The sequence below is a fragment of the Borostomias antarcticus genome (genome assembly GCF_949987555.1).
Source record: "Borostomias antarcticus genome assembly, chromosome: 12".
Taxonomy (NCBI): Eukaryota; Metazoa; Chordata; class Actinopteri; order Stomiiformes; family Stomiidae; genus Borostomias; species Borostomias antarcticus.
The window spans coordinates 17,332,077-17,352,564 of NC_140245.1; the positions used below are offsets into that span (position 1 = coordinate 17,332,077).

A 20,488-nucleotide genomic window follows, 5' to 3' on the forward strand; every position below is an offset into this window, starting at 1 on the left:
CAGGCCCATCAGGTGAGGGGCTAGGGGTTCGACCTCTGACCCCTGTGCTCTCTGGAGAGCCTTGTGTAACTGTAGATCTGAGAGCAGGTGATGGGAATAAGGAACTATGAAAGTGTAGGAACCCTTCTTGGCTCTGTAGATGATGGCACCTATCTAATACTGTCAGATCTACACACATGTATTTGTGAGTGGGGTGGTTTCTGGACAGGACCTCGGTCTTTGTGAGGCTGGAAAGTGAGATAGGAGGGTGGATAGAAGCGATTAGAGAGAGATTCCTCTTCAGGGGCCTGAAGAATGCAGCAGATCAGAACCAGATGGCCGCCTGGCCCTGAGCGCACACAGTCCTGTTACGGCTTCTGACGGACTCTCAGACTCTGGGCCGGACTGGAGCTACAGCCACAGCCCAGTGGGGGAAGCGCATCGTAGGTGGCAACCTGGCTAGGACGGGTCACATGGCCCTGGGGTTGTGGATGTGGAGAAACAGTTAGATCACGGTCGATGCTGTTCCTCTTTCTGCTGGGACATTAGAGTTGAATCTGGGATGAGCAGCACGCAGGACAGGAAACGGAGAGATAAACGGACATGTTGTTGTGAACATCCATCATAGGACTTCCTGTCAGAGATTAGTGATGGTGTAGGGTTCTGTTCACTAGTCCTGGGTTCCCTGCTGGTCCAGCAGCTCTGACTCCTCCCCTCCGCTCCCCAGCGCTCCAGAACTCCCCAACATCTGGCTCCAATGAAGGAGCACCTCTGGGAGAATGAGAGGATGGTCTGGTTTAAGGAAACACAGAGATTTATTTAGAGAAACATGATACCAGGTGCTGATTGGCTACTGCAGCCCCAGACACCTCTCTGATTGGAGGGTTGTTGTTGAAGGCCACACCAATCAGCCACAACATTATGTACATGTGTGTGTGTTTCTGCGTTCCCATTTGGCCCGGGAAGTTGCGATTTACGAGATACTACTCGCAGTTTTAACTGGAACGCCCCTCTCAACTTGTCAAGAGGGAACAAGATGAGGGAGAGTGTGGGCTGGATGGAGGGAGGGAGGGAGGGAGGGAGAGGTATAACCATGGAGGGAGAGATAGATGGAGGGAGGGAGGAAGGGATGGAGACTCAGGAGAATAGACAGAACAGAATTTATAGATTTTCTATGAACTCCTCCTGTCCTCTGCTGTGGTGTGGTTGGTGTAGTGGACAGATATTAAAGTCCCAGAGCAGAACTACCCCACAGAGGGCAGCTACCCACAACATCAAAGACTCCACGGCAGATGGATGTTATACTTTCACTCTTTGTGTCGCGTCAGTAGTGGTTACAGTTGCAGTATGCGTTTCCTCCTGTGTTTTTATTTTTGATTTATTTTTATGTATTTTACTGTCAGATTATAATCCTAACATAGAGGCCGGGTTAAGGTTCTACCTGTATGCTGTCAAATCCTAACAATCCTAACATAGAGGCCGGGTTAGGGTTCAATACTGTCAGATTATAATCCTATGTTATAACATAATCCTGGTCTGTCTCTGGTCACAAACTGCATCGGCGTCTTTTGACATATATATATATATATATATTATCCCCCCCCCCCCCCCCAATTATGAGTGGAGTTAAATCTGTGTTGGGCTGGTGGATATTCTGGAATTTTTGAACTAGGGCCTCATTTTCCACTTACCTATGAGGTTTTTGACTCATGGAGATCATTTTCAGTTAATTCCATGCTGTAGATACAGTAGCTTTGGGTCGTTCCAATTTCCACTGGTGGCTAATGCTAGTGCAACACAATGAAGTCACGTTAGCCTGTTCAAAAAACACCCAAAGCGCACCCAAAAACAAATTAAATATGAGTAAAGTCTCTGGGATTTATTTGTGTCTATTTACCATCTGTTTGGAATTCAAACTATCGGTTTGTGCAACATATATTTCTGTCTGTGAGTCTTCAGTCGGAGTAACACTACAAGTTGTCTGGATACGGTCAGCACTACTATTAGCAGTTTAGCAAGGCGGTTGCAATTTAGGTTTAGCAAGGAGGTGGCTAGTTACAATGGACTGTTCGACATAGAAAGGGATATGTCCAATTTTGAAGAGGATGATGAAGAGTTCAAGAGTTTTTCTTGCGAAGTTTACCAGTTTGAACCAGAATATGCTATATCACAAGGTATCTAATAGATACAGTAGCACTAATATTATAGCACTAATAGATAGTTGGACATAGAGACACCATAATAAGTAACTAGTCTTTTTTACTCCACTGCTCAATCTGTACATCCCAAAAATTTCAGAATATCCCTTTGAAGGGGTCCACGTTTGCAAAACTAACTTTTTCATTGTTTTTGCATATACATTTGAGTCTCTGATGGGCCGACTAAAACAAAGTATGAAGTGAAACAACCCAGTCGTTTTGTTGTGGTCAGCCAAAATGAAAACATTAGAAAAAAAGTCAGTCCCAGCAAACCATTCAAATCTCCCATGTCAAATTACATCACAGTCGGGGACTCATTATAATAATCCCACCCCCATTTGAATACCTCCAATCACCTGTGTTTGTTTACCTGGCTATAAAGGCTGACATTATTTGCAGATCCCGCTAGCTAGCATAATGTCTTTGCACGGAAAATGCTCGGTTCATCTCCCAAGATCAAAGGACAGAAGAGCTGAGTGGATAAATTATATTTTTGGTGGCAACGTTCCCGCTGAAATTGGCAAAACACTGGCAGTGTGTGCTTGTCATTTTTTTTCCCGATTGCTTCAGTACAATGCAGGATTTTCAGATAAACTCTTTCTGAATTCTCAAGCAATACCAACTGTCCGTGCAAATCATACAGAAACTGTAAGTAATTATGTTGTGTGGTTCTTTGCATATACAGTAGAACTAATGCTAGCTAGCTAACACAAACAAATCCCCTCTTGCCTCAACCCAGATGCTTGTCTCCTCATATATGTAGAGTAACGTTAGTGGAATGAAATTTATAGATTTCTGGTTGATCTATCAGTGATTAAAAATTTTCAAATGTTAGTTTTGGATTCCCCTCGGCCTATCGAATCTAGCTTTCATTGTTTGTAGTCGAATGGTGTCATATAGCCTGGTGGTGTCTTGTTAGCGAATGTAGCTAGAGGTACAGTAACAGTGTGCAACCGTGGAGATGATAACATGGGCACTATCATGTTTAGTCAGGGAGAGAGGACAATGACATTTCTCTCAGTGGTATCGAGTGTGGATGGTCCAGGCTAGCCAGCTATATTTTAGGTAGCACTGCGCCGTCAACAGCCCTCGTTCTCTAGCCTGCTGACTTGCTCTTAGCTGAGCTCATTTGCATATGAAAAAACGCTTAATCCGCTCAATCTGATCTTGTAATCAACAGAGGGGTATTTTCATTAGAAAGTGGTATTTTCAGCAAAAATACTCAAAAGACATGTTTTGGGGTCCCCAAAGACTTATATTAAATTGTAGAAAATTAGCATAACAGGAACCCTTTAGGTCTGTGTTGGGCTGGTGGAGCTAAGTCTGTGTTGAGCTGGTGGAGCTAAGTCTGTGTTGGGCTGGTGGAGCTAAGTCTGTGTTAGGCTGGTGGAGCTAAGTCTGTGTTAGGCTGGTGGAGCTAAGTCTGTGTTAGGCTGGTGGAGCTAAGTCTGTGTTGGGCTGGTGGAGCTAAGTCTGTGTTAGGCTGGTGGAGCTAAGTCTGTGTTGGGCTGGTGGAGCTAAGTCTGTATTGAGCTGGTGGAGCTAAGTCTGTGTTGGGCTGGTGGAGCTAAGTCTGTGTTGGGCTGGTAACGCAGCTATCGATTCTACCATTCCGTAGTCAGAGGAGATGAACACCACACTGGTTCAGGGACTCATTACGATGTCGCTGAGGCGCATGTTCATCAGCTGCTGCTCAGCGGAGCACCAGGCCAATCAGGGACATTGACTGTCTGTCAGGCTTGACAGAGGGAAGTGGCTGATCTGAGGAGAGTTTACAGATGCCCCTACATGTGTGTATGAGAAACTGATAGTCCATCAGATTTGTAAGGTGTGTGTTTCTGTAACTGGTAACACTTATCATCGTTACCACAGCCTGTTACCTGGTAACACTTATCATTGTTACCACAGCTTGTTACCTGGTAACACTTATCATCGTTATCACAGCTTGTTACTGTATGTCTAACCATAACCATTCTTAATTAATGAATGCTATCTTAACTGAAGCTAAGCTTTCAGAGAGGGAAAGTGATGTGTCCTGATCTCAGGCTATTATAAGTCCAAAATTGCAGGGTCATCTGAGAATTTCATGAAGTAATTGTGCATCACCTTTTTAAGCAGCTGAGTTTGACACATCTTGCTAGCTTGTGCTATTCATTATTATCTTTGGGGGAGGTGAGAAGCTTGTGCACTGGAGGGATTCTTTATTGGGAATTAGACGTTGGATTGTGTTCAGACATGTCGTAGGCTGGTACGGTCAAGAATCACAGCCGACTGATGCACCCTCCCCTCCCGTAACGGAGGGTATCAGCCGGGCTGGAATTCTGACTCTCATCGCTAACTGGCAGCTGCCAACTTTGGCTTATGCTAGTTAGCTAGCTACATCATAAATTTGTCAAACTGAATAACTACCACACATATAACAAAAAACTACCAATAGCTAGTTTAATCATGGTGTGACTAAAATATCTGCTAAAAATAATAATTTTCCATCGACAGATTTAGATACAGTGTCGCAGAGTAGTGGGAGCAAAAGTGACTATTGCTTGTTCACGACGAAAATTATGTTACAAAGGGCCCTTCGAAGGGAGCACTTTTGCACCCTTCGGATTGGAATGCCCTTCAATATGCCGGTGGTGGGCGTGGCCCCGATTATGTTCCCTTCGGAGGGTAGAGCCCTAGCATACAGCCCCTGTCCTCCACCCTGGGCTAATGCAGGACTAACACTGAGATGAATTTCCCCCAGTTTTACGTAAAGGGTTTGTTTTGAGCCTGTGTGCAACGCTGTGACTATAACTTCCTCCTCTCACTGTGCCCCCCCCCCCAGGTGGTGATTAACTGTGCCATACCCAAGGGGCTGAAGTACAACCAGGCCACCCAGACGTTCCACCAGTGGCGCGATGCGAGGCAGGTCTATGGACTCAACTTCGGCAGCAAGGAGGACGCCAACGTGTTTGCCAGTGCCATGATGCATGCACTGGAGGTGCTCAACTCTCAGGACACAGGTACGACCTGCGAGACAGAGGGATGGACGGTAGCTGAGATATGCTGCGGAAAGATGTGTCCCAAAGTATCCCTCCAGAGTCTCTCACCAGGGCTAGCTCTCTGAACCTTATTTATACCCGGGGCTCAGGCTCTCTACTGTCTGTCTGGCCTTCTGCCTCCGTCAGCTGAATAATCTCAGATGTTAGTTTAGAGAATGGTGTGTGTTCCAGTGCTTACATGACTGTGACAGGCGGATGCTGTCCTCTCTAAGATGTTAGTGTAGCTTAGAGAATGGTGTGTGTTTGTGTTTACATACTGTAGCTGTGGCAGGCTGACTCTGTCCTCTGAGTGGTGAGGTCATCTGTCTATAAATCCACAAACTTGTGTATGTCTTTATGTCTCCGGCACGATTATCTTGAGAACCGGACACTGTATGAAGTTGTGTGAATGAAGTTGTATTTCTAAAGACCCAAGGAAGTACAGTGTGGACTATGAAGTTGTTTGGATCAGCGGTTCTTGAGAAAGCTGGAAAAAATCAGTGTGTTGCCCATTCCGAACACACACTAGGAACCAGTGCGGTTCACGAGAAAGCTGCTTTAGCTAACAATAGCTAAGTAGCCAAGCTAGCTAGTGCGGATTAAGCTCAGTGTGTAATCTTACCAGTTTCAGTATGCTGTAGCAGGTTTTCTTTGCTATAGACCTATTTTAAGCTAGCAGTGGTTCTCTGCTATAGAACTATAGACCTCTGTTAAGCTAGCAGTGCTTCTTTGCTCTAGACCTGTTAAGCTATCAGTGGTTCTCTGCTCTAGACCTCTGTTAAGCTAGTAGTGTTTCTTTGCTATAGACCTCTGTTAAGATAGCGCTGTCAGCTAGCAGTGTTAATATAGCAGTGTTTCGCTGCAGGCTGATGGGCAGTTAATTCAGTGTTTCCCTTTTGCAGGTCGTGGCTAGAAGAGATACAGCTACGGTCTGTGTAGAAGGACAGTAAAGGCTAGTTCCCATAAATGCAGAGGCCATTTAGGGATAAAGGAGTAGTAAAGGGAAAATGCATGTCTAGCCCTGTTTTAAGGTTACTTATGATCATATACAATGGTTCAGATCAAAACGTTGACAAAACTAGCACTTTTGAGAAAGTCTGATAATTGCTCTACCACTGTTTAGGTCATACAATGGATGTGGGTGGGCACCGTGAAAAATCTTCAAAAACATGTTAAACTCTCGATTTCAAAGACAAGAAGCTCAGCGAGGGGGTAATTGGTGTCCGTTGGTGTTCTGACATCAAATTCGCCGCAAAGTATGAATCTTGTAGGGTTTTATTGATCATTTTATGAAATCCATTGACTTGTATTGACGCGACCATTGTAGATGTGTAGATCAATCCGCAGAGGGGATTCAGGAAGCGGAACTACTTCAAGGCATTGCGCGAGATCGGAATCAGTTCAAGCGGAAGTTTACACACGTATGTGTTGCGTTCATGCGACAGCGAAGCCGTGTTTAGCTGAATCCCAAATCGCGCACTTAGGCGAAAGTGCAGAGCACTCGCGGCCTTGTGGCCTTACATGCGCGTTCCCGCTAAGTCCACAAGGGCTCAGGGTAGTTCCAAAACGGAATTGCTAGGTCCACAAGTGCGCCACGCCGCCATTTTGCGCACTGTAACTGCACTTACCGAAAGTCCGCAATTTCACGGACTTAGGAGCAGAAAATACCCACAGCCCACCGCGTCTCATGTGACACGGTGCTCGAGTGCATCCGAGTCATGATCCGAGTGCATCACACATAAATGATGACATTTGCAGATAACACAACATTTATCTTGAAATCCACATGCTGCAAACATATCCCACCCAACCTAATTTTTTAATTGTTATTAAATTAAAACAGACGTCAATCGGTCAATTTGCAGAGCTGAAGGGAGCGTCAGAGCAGCCTCTGCGTCGGAGGAACGCGGCAGCCAATGAAAACGAAGTGGGAGGGGCATTGAGCGAAACTGAGTGCTGTCCCATTTAATTCACGGCCCTGCACCCTCTGGCCCTTCCAGCTGACGTCAATTAAGTGCTCAGGCCTCAAGTGCGAGGGGCCGCAAGTGCGGTTTGCGCACTCAGATTGGGATTCAGTTTACGTTTGTAGGCTATAGCGCTCTGCTTCTCTCTCCCAAGATCCCCGAGTCGCGGGGCAGTATGTGTGTGTGGGTGTGCGCGTGCTCTCTCTCTCTCTCCTCGCTCTCTCACTGAAGCGAGCAGCGCAACAGTTTTTCCCCCTCATATGCACGCAGCATGTTCGAGAGGACGGTAGCTAATCTGAGATGGCTACAAGTACAAATGTCGACTGTCCACAGCTTGTCGATAAAGCAGCGAAATCTGGCATTATTTTGCTTATAGAGCCGACAGTGAGGGCAAGCCCACGGACATTACAAAGCCCATCTGTAAACGATGCTACAAATCTAACCAAGGGAGCCAATACGACCAACCTGGCAAAGCATCTTGCAGACAGACATGCCGACTTACAGTACACAAAGAATTCAAAGAGCGACAGGTTAGCAAATGTGATAGAAGATAAGATACACACAACAGCAACACCAGTACTGAATACAACCGAAGGATATTTAGCCTACCTTATGTTTGAATGTATGAATGCACAATACATTTATTGCACCAGATGATGGCTAGAGAAGCTAATTTTCATCCGTAGCATGAGACGTTTAGCTAGCATAGCTGCAGCCTGGCTGCAAGCCTACTGTTATGGAGTCAAAATGAGGCCAGAAAGCATTGTAAACGTAAGTGAAGTATTGTAAACGTAAGTGAGGTATTGTAAACAAAATTATATGAATTGTAAATGTAAGTGAAGTATTGTAAACATAAGTGAAGTATTGTAAACAAAAAATATATAAATTATTACTTAATTATTAAAAAATAAAATAAAAATTGCATTTACAATACTTTTTTGCGTTTACAAAACCTTTTCTGCATTTACAAAACTTTTCTGCCTTTACAATACTTTTTCTGCGTTTACAAAACTTTCTTGCGCTGCAAAACATTCTGGCCTCTCTTTGACGTGGGGGCGGGGTTAGATGAGTGGCGTGTCCAGAGAGGAAGAGGCGGGGTTTCGGGATGCCCACCACCATATATAAATCAAAACCATAGAAGAAGTCCAAAAAACGTTGAGCAGCGCTCATATGGCGGTGGGCATCCCGAAACTCCGCCTCTTCCTCTCTGGACACGCCACTCATCTAACCCCGCCCCCACGTCAAAGAGAGGCCAGAATGTTTTGCAGCGCAAGAAATGTTTTGTAAACGCAGAAAAAGTATTGTAAAGGCAGAAAAGTTTTGTAAATGCAGAAAAGGTTTTGTAAACGCAAAAAAGTATTGTAAATGCAATTTTTATTTTATTTTTTAATAATTAAGTAATAATTTATATATTTTTTGTTTACAATACTTCACTTACGTTTACAATACTTCACTTACGTTTACAATACTTCACTTACGTTTACAATACTTCACTTACGTTTACAATTCATATGTTTTTGTTTACAATACTTCACTTACGTTTACAATGCTTTCTGGCCTCATTTTGACTCCATATACTGTAGCTCTCTGCCTAGCGCAAGTGTGACAAAAAAAATCAATACCTGCTCCGACCTCCTAGAGCGAGAGAACTGTTAACCGTGAGACAATTATCTCTTCTGATAATATGGAATAGCAAAATGCTTCAGTAGGCCTGGGTTAATTATTAATAATAATAATAAGCTTTTCAAGTTATTCTGATTATCTCACAGTTTGCAACAACATAGGCATACTTTATTGATCTCTCCCCCCACAGACAGATGCCAGCACAAACCCAAACCACCCAGTCGAGGCAGCCTTCCCTTCCAGCTGTGTTTGAAAGCTACAGGAAATATGATATAGACTCAAAAGATGCAAAAAGACTGAACAGAGCACTAAAAAAAGCCAACAATTTAAAGTTCCATGTTCTGTGATCTATTATTCCATTACTTTTCCTTATGTTTTAGATTTTCGCCATGGTATCGTTTCGGTATCGAGATATGGTAGGTATCGTATCGAAGTCATAATTTTGGTATCGTGACAACAGTACCTCAGATGCTGGTTAGCAGCCTTGCAACGAGCTAGCCCACCTACTGCGGGGTTCAGGGTCTGTAGTGAGCACTTTTTGCCGTCCGACTATGAGGAGAGCCATCAATTTGACCATAGTGGAAGACTAGAGATGATCAGGAGCAGAAGACTGAAGCCAGAGGCAACGCCTTCTGTTTTCGACTTTTCTGGCTTATTCACTTGTACTCATTCATACTTTAAAATGCCTCAGAAGAGGGGAAAAGATTCCTGATGAAAACAACTGCGCAGGATGGGACTGGAATGCGGTGCCTTTTCCCCAAATGCCCTCTGGTCCAAAAGGTGAACTGCCTGTATGCTGTCAACCTAAAGAGTCTGATAAAAGCACACAACACACACCCTGTTATAGCCCTGTTGTAGCCTTGCTAGCTAACATGAACACAACAGCACCATTCATGCGGACAAAGGGCTGCAGGCGCCCTCCTCTGATTGTAACCGTCTGGTTTGTGTTGATTGACCTCGAATGTAGCGGCTGATTCATTCTAAATCGGGTGAGGCTGCACGCCTGATACTTACTGACAGGACGCTCCAGCGTTTCAGCGCTGACGTCCCTCAGGGACAGCATGGACACCTCCAGTACATCTCTCTCCACAGAGCATCTGGAACGTCCTCTTGGAGGAAATACATTGGCCTTGCTGGATAATGTCATCCAGGTTTGCCTCCTGGCAGCAAATAGATTAGACCGCGGTCGGCATAGGTAACATTATGCAACCCCTACAGCTGCACCAGTCGTTGCGGCCCACCCGCTCACGACCCCGAACAACGACTTGTTCATATTCCTCCATAAACTGAAGCACAACAGGTGCTTCTCGCACAGGTTCGTAGGCATAAGCAATGGGACTAGAAGGCACGATGAGGAAATCTCTCTCATCACTCTCAGAATCGCTCGTTTTGGCTAGTTTCACAGCAGGACGATTCTCAACTCGTCAGCTGTCTGTCAACTGTGCAAGGAGCTCTTACCATACCAGTGACGTAGGCAATTGCGCAATTCAAACATGGCTGCATTCTATACAAACGTAAATATCAATGTTGGGAAGGTGATTTATTTAGTGTTTTTATCTGGGGTTTTTTCGGATTAATTTATCTTAAAATATTTATTTCTGTTCTGTAAGGGGGCTGGTTGGCTAGCTGACCCAAACGCAGGACCACGGACACAGACGGACAGTTCCAAGCCCAGAGGGCGGTTTAATACAAAAGCGGAGGTACAGAGGGCAAGGCAAAGGGTAGTCAAGTTCAGGCAGGGGTCAATCGATCAACAAACAATGTCCAGAAAACGTAATCCAAGCCGTGGTCGAGGTCCGGGAAGAATGGGTCGGGGAAGCCGTGTGTCAGTCCAGGGAAAGAGCAGCAAACAAACCGGAATCTGGAGGAATGGAGAGTAGAATGAGTAACACGGAAAAAAACAACTATAATAACTACTAGCACGGGAACTTAGAAAACCACAACTTGCCACAAGGAATCTTAGGGAAGAACTGGCGACGAACGTTGGGAAGACCGGGTTCTTATAGGGGAGGTGATTGGATGAGTAGTGGCAGCAGGTGAGCCGCGCCCTCGGAGCTCGTTAGCGGAACCGTGTTCAGGTGTGCGGGGGTGATTACGTCGGAGGGCGCGCAGAGCGCGCGCTGAAGTGGAAGGCCGTGGCGTGCGCGCGCGCTGCGGGAACGGTGGTGGGAGCTGGAGAGCGCCCAGGCGGAGGCAGAGCCGTAACATGTTCCCCTTTAAGGTCAGGTTTAGGGTTGGGGTTAGGGTTTTACCGGTCCCTGCGTTTATGGGGACAATCTTTCTACACAGGCGTAGCTGTAGCCCATCTAGCCTCAACCCTTACTGCAGGCAGACCCGGCTCTTTCCTCCCGGTCAGAGGACACGTCTCTCTCCGGACACCACTCATCAGTCACAACTCTGGTACAGCTTCATTCTAGGGGTGCTCTGTATCAGGATTACACACGCACGCACACACACACGCACACACACACACACACACACACACTGACGTCAGAGGACAACCTCAGACTCGGAGAGGCCTTGAATCTGAAGAGTGTAATTAAGTTGCGGGCCTGAGCCTGAGCGTGTGTGTGTGTGTGTGTGTGTGCGTGTGTGTGTGTGTGTGTGTGTGTGAGAGAGATGTGAATAGCTTTCCAATAATGTTGACCAGCGGCATGGTCAGAGCTGAATGAGAAGTAGCTGTGTGGAATGTGAGGGGAGGGGGAGAGAGGCGGATCAGATTGGCTGTTAACTTGTTTTACGACCGAAGACCGGGCCGAATCCCTGCTTGTGTGTGTGTGTGCGCGTGCGTGCGTTCATTCGTTTGTGCGCATGTATCAGACAGTGAGAGTGTGTGGGGGTGTGTGTGAGAGAGAGACTTTGTGTGTGATTGGGATGTTTCCCGCAATTTGAACCCCTCAGGTCTTTCTGTGTCTTTCCTCACGGTCCTGTGTGTGTGTGTGTGAGAGAGAGAGAGAGAATATTTAATCTTTCCTCTCCAGCTCCCTTGTCTGTCTGGAGCTGCTGTGGAGTGTGAGCTGTCTTAACAGCAGCACCAAGGACTTGGCTAGTGGAGGCTGGGGGAGTTTGGGGGAGGCTAGTGGAGGCTGGAGGAGGCTAGCGGAGGCTGGGGGAGACTGGGGGGAGGATGGGTAGAAGAGGCTGGGGGAGGGTGGGTAGGGGAGGCTGGGGGAGGGTAGGGGAGGGTGGGTAGGGGAGGCTGGGGGAGGGTAGGGGAGGGTGGGTAGGGGAGGCTGGGGGAGGGTGGGTAGGCAGGCTAGGGGAGGCTGGGGGAGGCTGGAGACAAGGAATGAGCACAGCGGACAGTGGACTGTGACTGAGTTAACTTTTCCCCACACTGGGCTCATCTGTGTCCAACGTCCTTATACCCTGCTCTTCTCCCCCCCCTGTTGGTGGTTGGCAGTACTGCGTCTGGAGGCATCGACCAGGGATGTTTAACCCTGGCGTCTTCCTGCTGTGTATTTTGGTCCACTGATCCACCTATTCTAGTGTGTGTCATGTTTAGACGTGACAATCCCTGATGACACGCAGGCCTGACATCACTCCCCTAGGCTGGGAGAGAGCATGAAGTCACACCACCTGTCAGCGGTATATAGGCCTGTATATACGTACATATGTTAGTTAGCAACAGCTGTATATAGGCCTGTATGTATGTATTATACATACTGTATGTACTTACTGATGATCTGATATGTTTTATTTAGCCTTTATTTAACCGGTTATACAGTATGTCTGCTATGTGATGTATGTGTATATAGACTTAATATGGCGTATTCATGCAGGACACTGTACAGTAGGTATGGAGAAGCCTTTACACCATGAACAGACACTTGTATCTCAGGATGTCATACATGTCTTTACATCCATAGAGACATGTCTGCTCCACTGCTGGCTGGCTGTCTGTCACCCAGGCTCCTGTCTGGGCCCATTACCGATACAGCTGTTGTGCATCTGCGGCACTAACATCATTTGTGCGTTAGGGTGGTCCTTCGTGAGTGATACATTTTTTAATTCATTTATTTTAACATTCAATATTCATTACATTTTAACATTCAATATTCATTTCACAGTTAAATGTATTAAACTATAACAAAAATCTTGAGCAAAATGTCTTTCTACCTCAAATTCATACTACATAGTTTGTAGCGGCTGTAGCCCAACGTAAATCAAGTGTAACTGCAGTATATTTTAACACAATATGGAAGTCATTCTTCATTTTGGTTCCATGAACACAATCTGAGTCTTCTAAAGACACTCAGATTTTTGTTATAGTTTAATACATTTAACTGTGTAATGAGGTAACCATTTATAAAACACTATGTTGTGTGTTATAAGCTAACATTTTGGGAATAAATGGCACAAATATCTGTCAAGGATTGTTGTTTATATATTCATTTTTATTTTCATTCTCATTTTAATCCTTATAAGCTCAATTTATTCCCAGATAAAAAGTGTCTCTCTGGAATCCTCAGGGTGAAACTTCAAGGTCGATGAGGGAGGGGTAAATGTTGTCCGATTGAGAAAAGAATTCACCAGGAGAGTTTTCTCAACTATTCCAATGAATTCTGGGGGTTGGAGCTTAGACTTTCTGACTTTCAGTTTTTAGGACCACCCTATTGTGCGTGTGTGCGTGCGTGTGTGTGTGCGTGCGCGCATGTGTGTGTGTGTTAATGTGTGTGTGTGCCTTTCTTCCCCTGCTGTCTCATTTCTTGCTCTCTCTTTTCTGTGTGTGTGTAAGAATGTACTTTACAGTAGTTTATGTTTGTAGTAGACTATCATGTGCATGTGTCAGTACACTATTTTGCACCCTGTCTCTCTCTCTCTCTCTCTCTCTCTCTCTCTCTCTCTCTCTCTCTCTCTCTCACTCTCTCTCTCTCTCTCTCTCTCACTCTCTACAGTAGCTGTGATAATTATAGCAGAAGGTGAGACCTCAGCTCAGCTCAGGTGTTGGGGGGTCATCGGAGCTGAGCCCCTCCCCTGAGGTGTGTCATCATGGGGATGCGGCATCTAAAATAACGACTGTTGCCAGTTAGGTCTTGGGTAAGGCAGCCAGCTCCTGGTTCTGGTAGAGTAGCTAGCTCCTGGTAGTGCAGTTAGCTCCTGGTTCTTGTAGAGCAGCTAGCTCCTGGGTAGTGCAGTTAGCTCCTGGTTCTGGTAGAGCAGCTAGGTCCTGGGTGGTGCAGTTAGCTTCTGGGTAGAGCAGTTAGCTTCTGGTAGAGCAGCTAGCTCCTGGTCCTGGTAGAGCAGGTGGTCTGGTGTTGGGGTGTCATCACAACTGAGCCCCTCCCCTGAGGTGTGTCATCATGGGGGTGTGGCATCTAAAATAACGACTGTTACCAGTTTGGTCCTGGGTAGAGCAGCTAGCTCCTGGTAGAGCAGCTAGCTCCTGGTAGAGCAGCTAGCTCCTGGTAGAGCAATTAGCCCCTGGTCCTGGTAGAGTAGTTAACTCCTGGTAGAGCAGCTAGCTCCTGGTAGAGCAGCTAGCTCCTGGTCCTGGTAGAGTAGTTAACTCCTGGTTGAGCAGTTAGCTCCTGGTAGAGCAGTTAGTTCCTGGTAGAGCAGTTAGTTCCTGGTAGAGCAGTTAGCTCCTGGTAGAGCAGTTAGTTCCTGGTAGAGCAGCTAGCTCCTGGTAGAGGAGCGGCTGACTGGCGGGGTCGGGGAGGTGATCACAAGGTCATGGAGGTCAGGGGGTAAAGGTCGTGTTTGTGTAGATCACATCATGATGCCTTGTCTTTAGATAAAGATGGTATGTATGAGGGAGTGGTAGAACGAAGGAGAGAGGGGTTGTCGCGGTGACTAGCAGGTGTTTGTGGTGTGGAGATGCATACATGTCACTGGAGTGATGGATGGGCTGTAGAGCAAGGTGTGTGTGTGTGTGTGTGTGTGTGTGTGTGTGTGTGTGTGTGTGTGTGTTTCTCCGCAGGTTCGGTCAACCTCATATGAACATCTCTCCTTACTTCACGTCATTGTAACACACAGTTCAAACAGACACAAGTTAGATTGGTACAGTACCTCCAACCCCTTCAGGTCATTCCTATGAGCACAGTCAGGAACCACACACACACACACACACACACACACACACACACACTCTCATGCACATATGCTCACACACACACACACACACACGCACACATGCACATATGCTCACACACACAAACACATGCACACGCGCACAAATGCACACACACACACACACACACACACACACAAAACCATTCTGTGTATCCATCTGTTTTCTGTTCTCCTAAAATGGTAAAAAGAGAAAAGGATGGAGAGAGGGATGGGCTAGCGTGCTTCTGTCTGCCTGTCTGTCTTTCTGCCTGCCTGCCTGCCTGCCTGTCTGCCTGCCTGCCTGTCTGTCTGCCTGTCTGCCTGTCTGTCTGTCTGTCTGTCTGTCTGTCTGTCTGTCTGTCTGGCGCCGACCCCCTTCACTCTGAGTTTCAGATCTACTCTCTGGCTCCTGGCTCAGATGTCCCTCTGGAAAGCACAACAGAGACTGGAACTCATTCATTCCCACCGCTATTTCCCTTGTGAGCTCAGTCCAGAGGAGTGGATAGTGATGGTGTTGTTCACCTCTGTAGGCTTTTTTGTGGGATTTTATTTTTTATTTATTTTATTTATCCTGCTGTTTTGTATCATGTATTTTTATTGTCTTGTATTTTTATTGTCTTGTGTCTATACCGCAAAACCAGTTGTCCTTCAGGGACAAATAAAGTTAAAGTTGTCTGTCTGGCTGGTAGTGTGTGTCTTATGGTCTGCCTGGGGGAGAGAGGGATAGAGAGAGAGAAGGGCAGAGAGAGAAAGAGAGACAGTGAGAGAGAGAGAGAGACAGTGAGAGAGAGAGAAATAGTGAGAGAAAGAGAGACAGTGAGAGAGAGAGAGAGAGAGAGGCAGTGTGAGAGAGAGACAGTGTGTGAGAGAGAGACAGAGAGAGACAGTGTGAGAGAAAGAGAGACAGTGAGAGAGAGAGAGAGAGAGAGAGGCAGTGTGAGAGAGAAATAGAGAGAAAGAGAGACGGTGAGAGAGAGAAGCAGTGTGAGAGAGAGACAGTGAGAGAGAGAAGAGAAATGGGTCTGTAGGAGGGTCAGTCAGATGAAGGCCTGTGTGGTTCAGATGACTCACACTCCAGAGAGAGACGCGCTTAGACAGCTGAACACTCACCCCAGACAGCAGTGTCTCTCTCTGTCTCTGTCATTGTCTCTCTGTGTGTCTCTCTCTGTCAGGGTGTCTCTGTGTCTCTCTCAGGGTCTATAGGTTCTCTCTGTCAGGGTCTATAGGTTCTCTGTCGGGGTCTCTCTCCGTTTCTCTGTCAGAATGTCTCTCAGGGTGTCTCTGTCAGGGTCTCTGTCAGAATGTCTCAAGGTGTCTCGTCAGAATGTCTCAGGGTGTCTCGTCAGTGTGTCTCTCAGGGTGTCTCAGTCAGAATGTCTCTCAGGGTGTCTGTCTGGGTGTCTCTGTCAGGGTGTCTCTCAGAGTGTCTCAGTCAGTGTCTCTCAGGATGTCTCAGTCAGTGTCTCAGGGTGTCTCAGTCAGTGTGTCTCAGGGTGTCTCAGTCAGAATGTCTCTCAGGGTGTCTCAGTCAGAATGTCTCAGGGTGTCTCAGTCAGAATGTCTCAGGGTGTCTCTGTCAGGGTCTCTCTGACGCTCTCAGTCAGGGTCTCAGAGGGTCTCAGTGCTGCTCTGCTCTGCCCGCGGCCCCCCAGCAACACTGAGCGTCTGCCGTCTGGTATGTGTCCCAGGGCTCATTTATCTGGCACCCAGGTGGGTATAAATACCATGTAGTGACGGCCTGTTGACAGGGGACCTGTGTGCTTCCCGCATGACCTCATTCTGCGTGTGTGTCTCTGTATGCAAGAGTCAACAGTCAACAAAGTGCTTTAGCAGGGCTATCTCTGTTTGGTCCCCACTGTTTGTGTGTGTGTGTGTGTGTGTGTGTGTGTGTGTGTGTGTACGTATGTGTGAATATTTTCACACAGCCCTCTGCCTTTCCAGCATGTCACCTAGAAACAAGCCGCATTCCTGAGCCCAAAGCAGTTTGTTTTTGGAGCTGTGGAGGTCTGGCTTGGGGGGCTACGGGGGGGGGCGTGTATGGGGCTACGGAGTTTGGGGGAGGACAGGAGGTTTGTAAGCAGAAGGCCTGAGGGTGGGGGAGGGGGCAAGCCAGGGGTGTTGGTGTATGTTTCTTGACTCGTGACTCCATCTAGCCCCATGTGACCCCCTGGCGTTGCATCAGGCCCCTGCGGAGAGGAAGCAGGGGGACGCCAGCCTTTAATGATGAGCTCACGCTCGCTGGCACCAGAACGCCATCGCTGCGCTGCAGATAGGTCCTACTGGCCAGAGACCACCACTCACACAGCTGGACCTGCACAGAAGAGACCCGGGCTCGGAAATACTTCAGTACTCGCACAGCAGAGAGAGAGGAGAGGATACTGAACCATCAGCAGAAAGACTGATGACTGCATGGCTGACTGACTGACCGGCTGACCGGCTGACCGGCTGACTGACTGACTGACTGACCGGCTGACTGACTGACCGGCTGACTGACCGACTGACTGACCGACTGACTGGCTGACTGGCTGACTGACTGACTGACTGACTGACTGACTGACTGACTGACTGACTGACTGACTGACTGGCTGGCTGGCTGACTGACTGACTGGCTGACTGACTGGTCCTGCAGCGTGAGGGGAAGGCCCCTAAGGTGTCTGCAGACATGCCTGCCCCCAGGGTGGGCCGTTTCTCCAAGATCAGCCATGCCCAGATCATGCTGAGGAGTGAGTAGGGGAGGGAGGGAGGGCAAGGGGAGGGAGGAGAGGAGAGGGTGTAGTTGGGGTGTAGTTGTGATGATCAGCAGGCTGTGTCGTGTGAGACGGCTGCCTGATAAACAACCGTGTTCAGAAGAGGTTTACCTGTAGAGGTGCATGGTGTTCAGCAGGTGTTGGGGTCTGTCTGTCATATCTGTGTTTGGACCAGCCTGTCTGGAGCCAGCCCAGTACTGGCTGAGAGTTCTGGAGCCGAGCGGTGCTGGTCCAGTGTGTCTGAACACGCCTGTTTTCTCCAGCCATCCTGTAACCTGTGTACTGTCTAACATCCAGTAGTGATGCTGTGGGATATGTGTGTGTATGTGTTTGTGTGTATGTGTGTGTTTGTGTGTGTGTGAGAATGTGTTTTCCTGCAAACATACAGTCCCCTGGGTCAGGGACAACGGCAGACTTCCACTGATTGGTCTTAGTCGTGCCTCTCTGACCTCTGATTGGCCAAGCAGTGTTCTGTCTTTTGAGCGCTATAGCAACAGGGTGAGAGGACTTCTTCTTTAACTGAGTTGTGTAGAGAGAGAGAGAGAGAGAGAGAGAGAGGAGAGAGAGATGAGGTGAGAGAGGAGAGAGAGGGGTGAGGGAGGAGAGAGGGGAAGTGAGGGAGGAGAGAGGGGGAGTGAGGGAGGAGAGAGGAGGAGAGGGAGGAGAGAGAGGGGTGAGGGAGGAGAGAGGAGGAGAGGGGGGTGAGGGAGGAGAGAGGGGGGGAGAAGGAAGAGAGAGGGGGGGTGAGGGAAGTGAGAGAGGGAGGAGAGAGGAGGAGAGAGGGGAGAGGGAGGAGAGGGGGGTGAGGGAGGACAGGGGGGTGAGGGAGGAGAGAGGGAGGAGAGAGGGAGAGAGAAAGAGAGAGGACGTGAGGGAGGAGAGGGGGGGTGAGGGAAGAGAGAGAGGGAGGAGAGAGGAGGAGAGAGAGGGGGGTGAGGGAGGAGAGAGGGGGGTGAGGGAAGAGAGAGGGAGGAGAGAGGAGGAGAGAGAGGGGGGTGAGGGAGGAGACAGAGAAAGAGAGAGAGGAGGTGAGGAAGGAGAGAGGGTAGCCTTGACCCACCATCTCAATGCTCTCCTTATCTCTGACAGAGGGAAAATGAAATTACATTCTGTCCAACAAGCTTTCTGAGTTTTTCTTCCGACACGACTGTGATTACTGTGTGTGTGTGTGTGTGTGTGAGAGAGAGTTCATGCGTGCATGTTTGTGTGTGTGCGCATGACACATGCGCGACCGCGCATATGCGCTACCTACTCTGCACCAGCTCCCAACACAGGTAGACAGGTCTGTCCCACAACACCAGCACCTAGAACACTCAATTAACCTTAGAACACTCATCAATTAAGCAATTAACCACGAGTGGCAATGGGTTACACAGGATTTTAAACAGGGCGTTGTTAGGCCCGACGCGATAGAAGTGTGTCTGTGTGTGTGTGTGTGTGTGTGTGTGTGTGTGCGCGTGTGTACTAGCAGAATATAGCCCTGTTCTTCAGATCTCTTAATTGTCCCATCCTGCCAGAGCCGGTAGCGGTGAAACGGGCCCCAGACCGGACGACGTCCTCAGGGGGCGGAGCTGCTCTGCTGTCCCCGTCTCCAGAGCGCGTGGAGACCTGGGGGCCAGCAGGCAGAGAGACGGAAGCTGAGACCTCCACACCAGCTGTGGGGTGTGTCATGGGCGGTTGTTTATGTGAGTTTGGCAGCGCTCCATAATGACCTCACAGGTGCCGACCGGGCTGCCCTGGGTCGGGGAGGGGAGGGGGGGGGGGGGCGGCTGTTCCTGGGCAGATCTCTCTTTATTAGGCCCTGTTGCATCACATGGTCATACGGTTACCCCCCCGTCCCTCTTCCTGCCACTGAGGCATCCTGACCCCCCCTCCCCCCCCCCGGGTGTCAGGGGACAGCTGCTGCCGAGTCCCCGGGGGAGATGGGACAGCTCTCTGTGATGGAGGAGCAGGAGGAGGAGGGGGGACAGCTCTCTGTGATGGAGGAGGAGGAGGAGGGGGGACAGCTCTCTGTGATGGAGGAGGAGGAGGGGGGACAGCTCTCTGTGATGGAGGAGGAGGAGGAGGGGGGGGGGGGACAGCTCTCTGTGATGGAGGAGGAGGAGGAGGAGGGGGGACAGCTCTCTGTGATGGAGGAGGAGGAGGAGGGGGGGGGGGACAGCTCTCTGTGATGGAGGAGGAGGAGGAGGGGGGGGGACAGCTCTGTGATGGAGGAGGAGGAGGAGGGGGGGGGGACAGCTCTCTGTGATGGAGGAGGAGGAGGAGGGGGGGGGGGACAGCTCTCTGTGATGGAGGAGGAGGAGGAGGGGGGTGGACAGCTCTCTGTGATGGAGGAGGAGGAGGAGGGGGGGGACAGCTCGCTGTGATGGAGGAGGAGGAGGAGGGGGGGGGGACAGCTCTCTGTGATGGAGGAGGAGGAGGGGGGGGGGGACAGCTCTCTGTGATGGAGGAGGAGGAGGAGGGGGGGGGGACAGCTCTGTGATGGAGGAGGAGGAGGAGGGGGGGGGGACAGCTCTCTGTGATGGAGGAGGAGGAGGAGGGGGGTGGACAGCTCTCTGTGATGGAGGAGGAGGAGGAGGGGGGGGACAGCTCGCTGTGATGGAGGAGGAGGAGGAGGGGGGGGGGGGACAGCTCTGTGATGGAGGAGGAGGAGGGGGGGGGGGGGACAGCTCTCTGTGATGGAGGAGGAGGAGGAGGAGGGGGGGGGGACAGCGCTCTGTGATGGAGGAGGAGGAGGAGGAGGGGGGGGACAGCTCTGTGATGGAGGAGGAGGAGGAGGGGGGGGGGACAGCTCTCTGTGATGGAGGAGGAGGAGGAGGGTGGGGGACAGCTCTCTGTGATGGAGGAGGAGGAGGAGGGGGGGGGGGCAACTCTCTGTGATGGAGGAGGAATGGGGGGCTGGG

General features: G+C 49.0%; 1 protein-coding gene across 1 annotated transcript in view; it reads left to right on the forward strand.

Moving 5' to 3' along the window:
- The window catches only part of enah (ENAH actin regulator), a gene marked incomplete at its 5' end in the record, with an annotated part of 80,155 nt that overhangs the window by 15,516 nt on the left and 44,151 nt on the right, over positions 1-20,488 (forward strand). Inside the window, one exon of the mRNA XM_084447470.1 lies at positions 5,002-5,179. Within this exon, the coding sequence (XP_084303596.1) occupies positions 5,002-5,179 (178 nt within the window). The remainder of the gene's footprint in view (positions 1-5,001; positions 5,180-20,488) is intronic.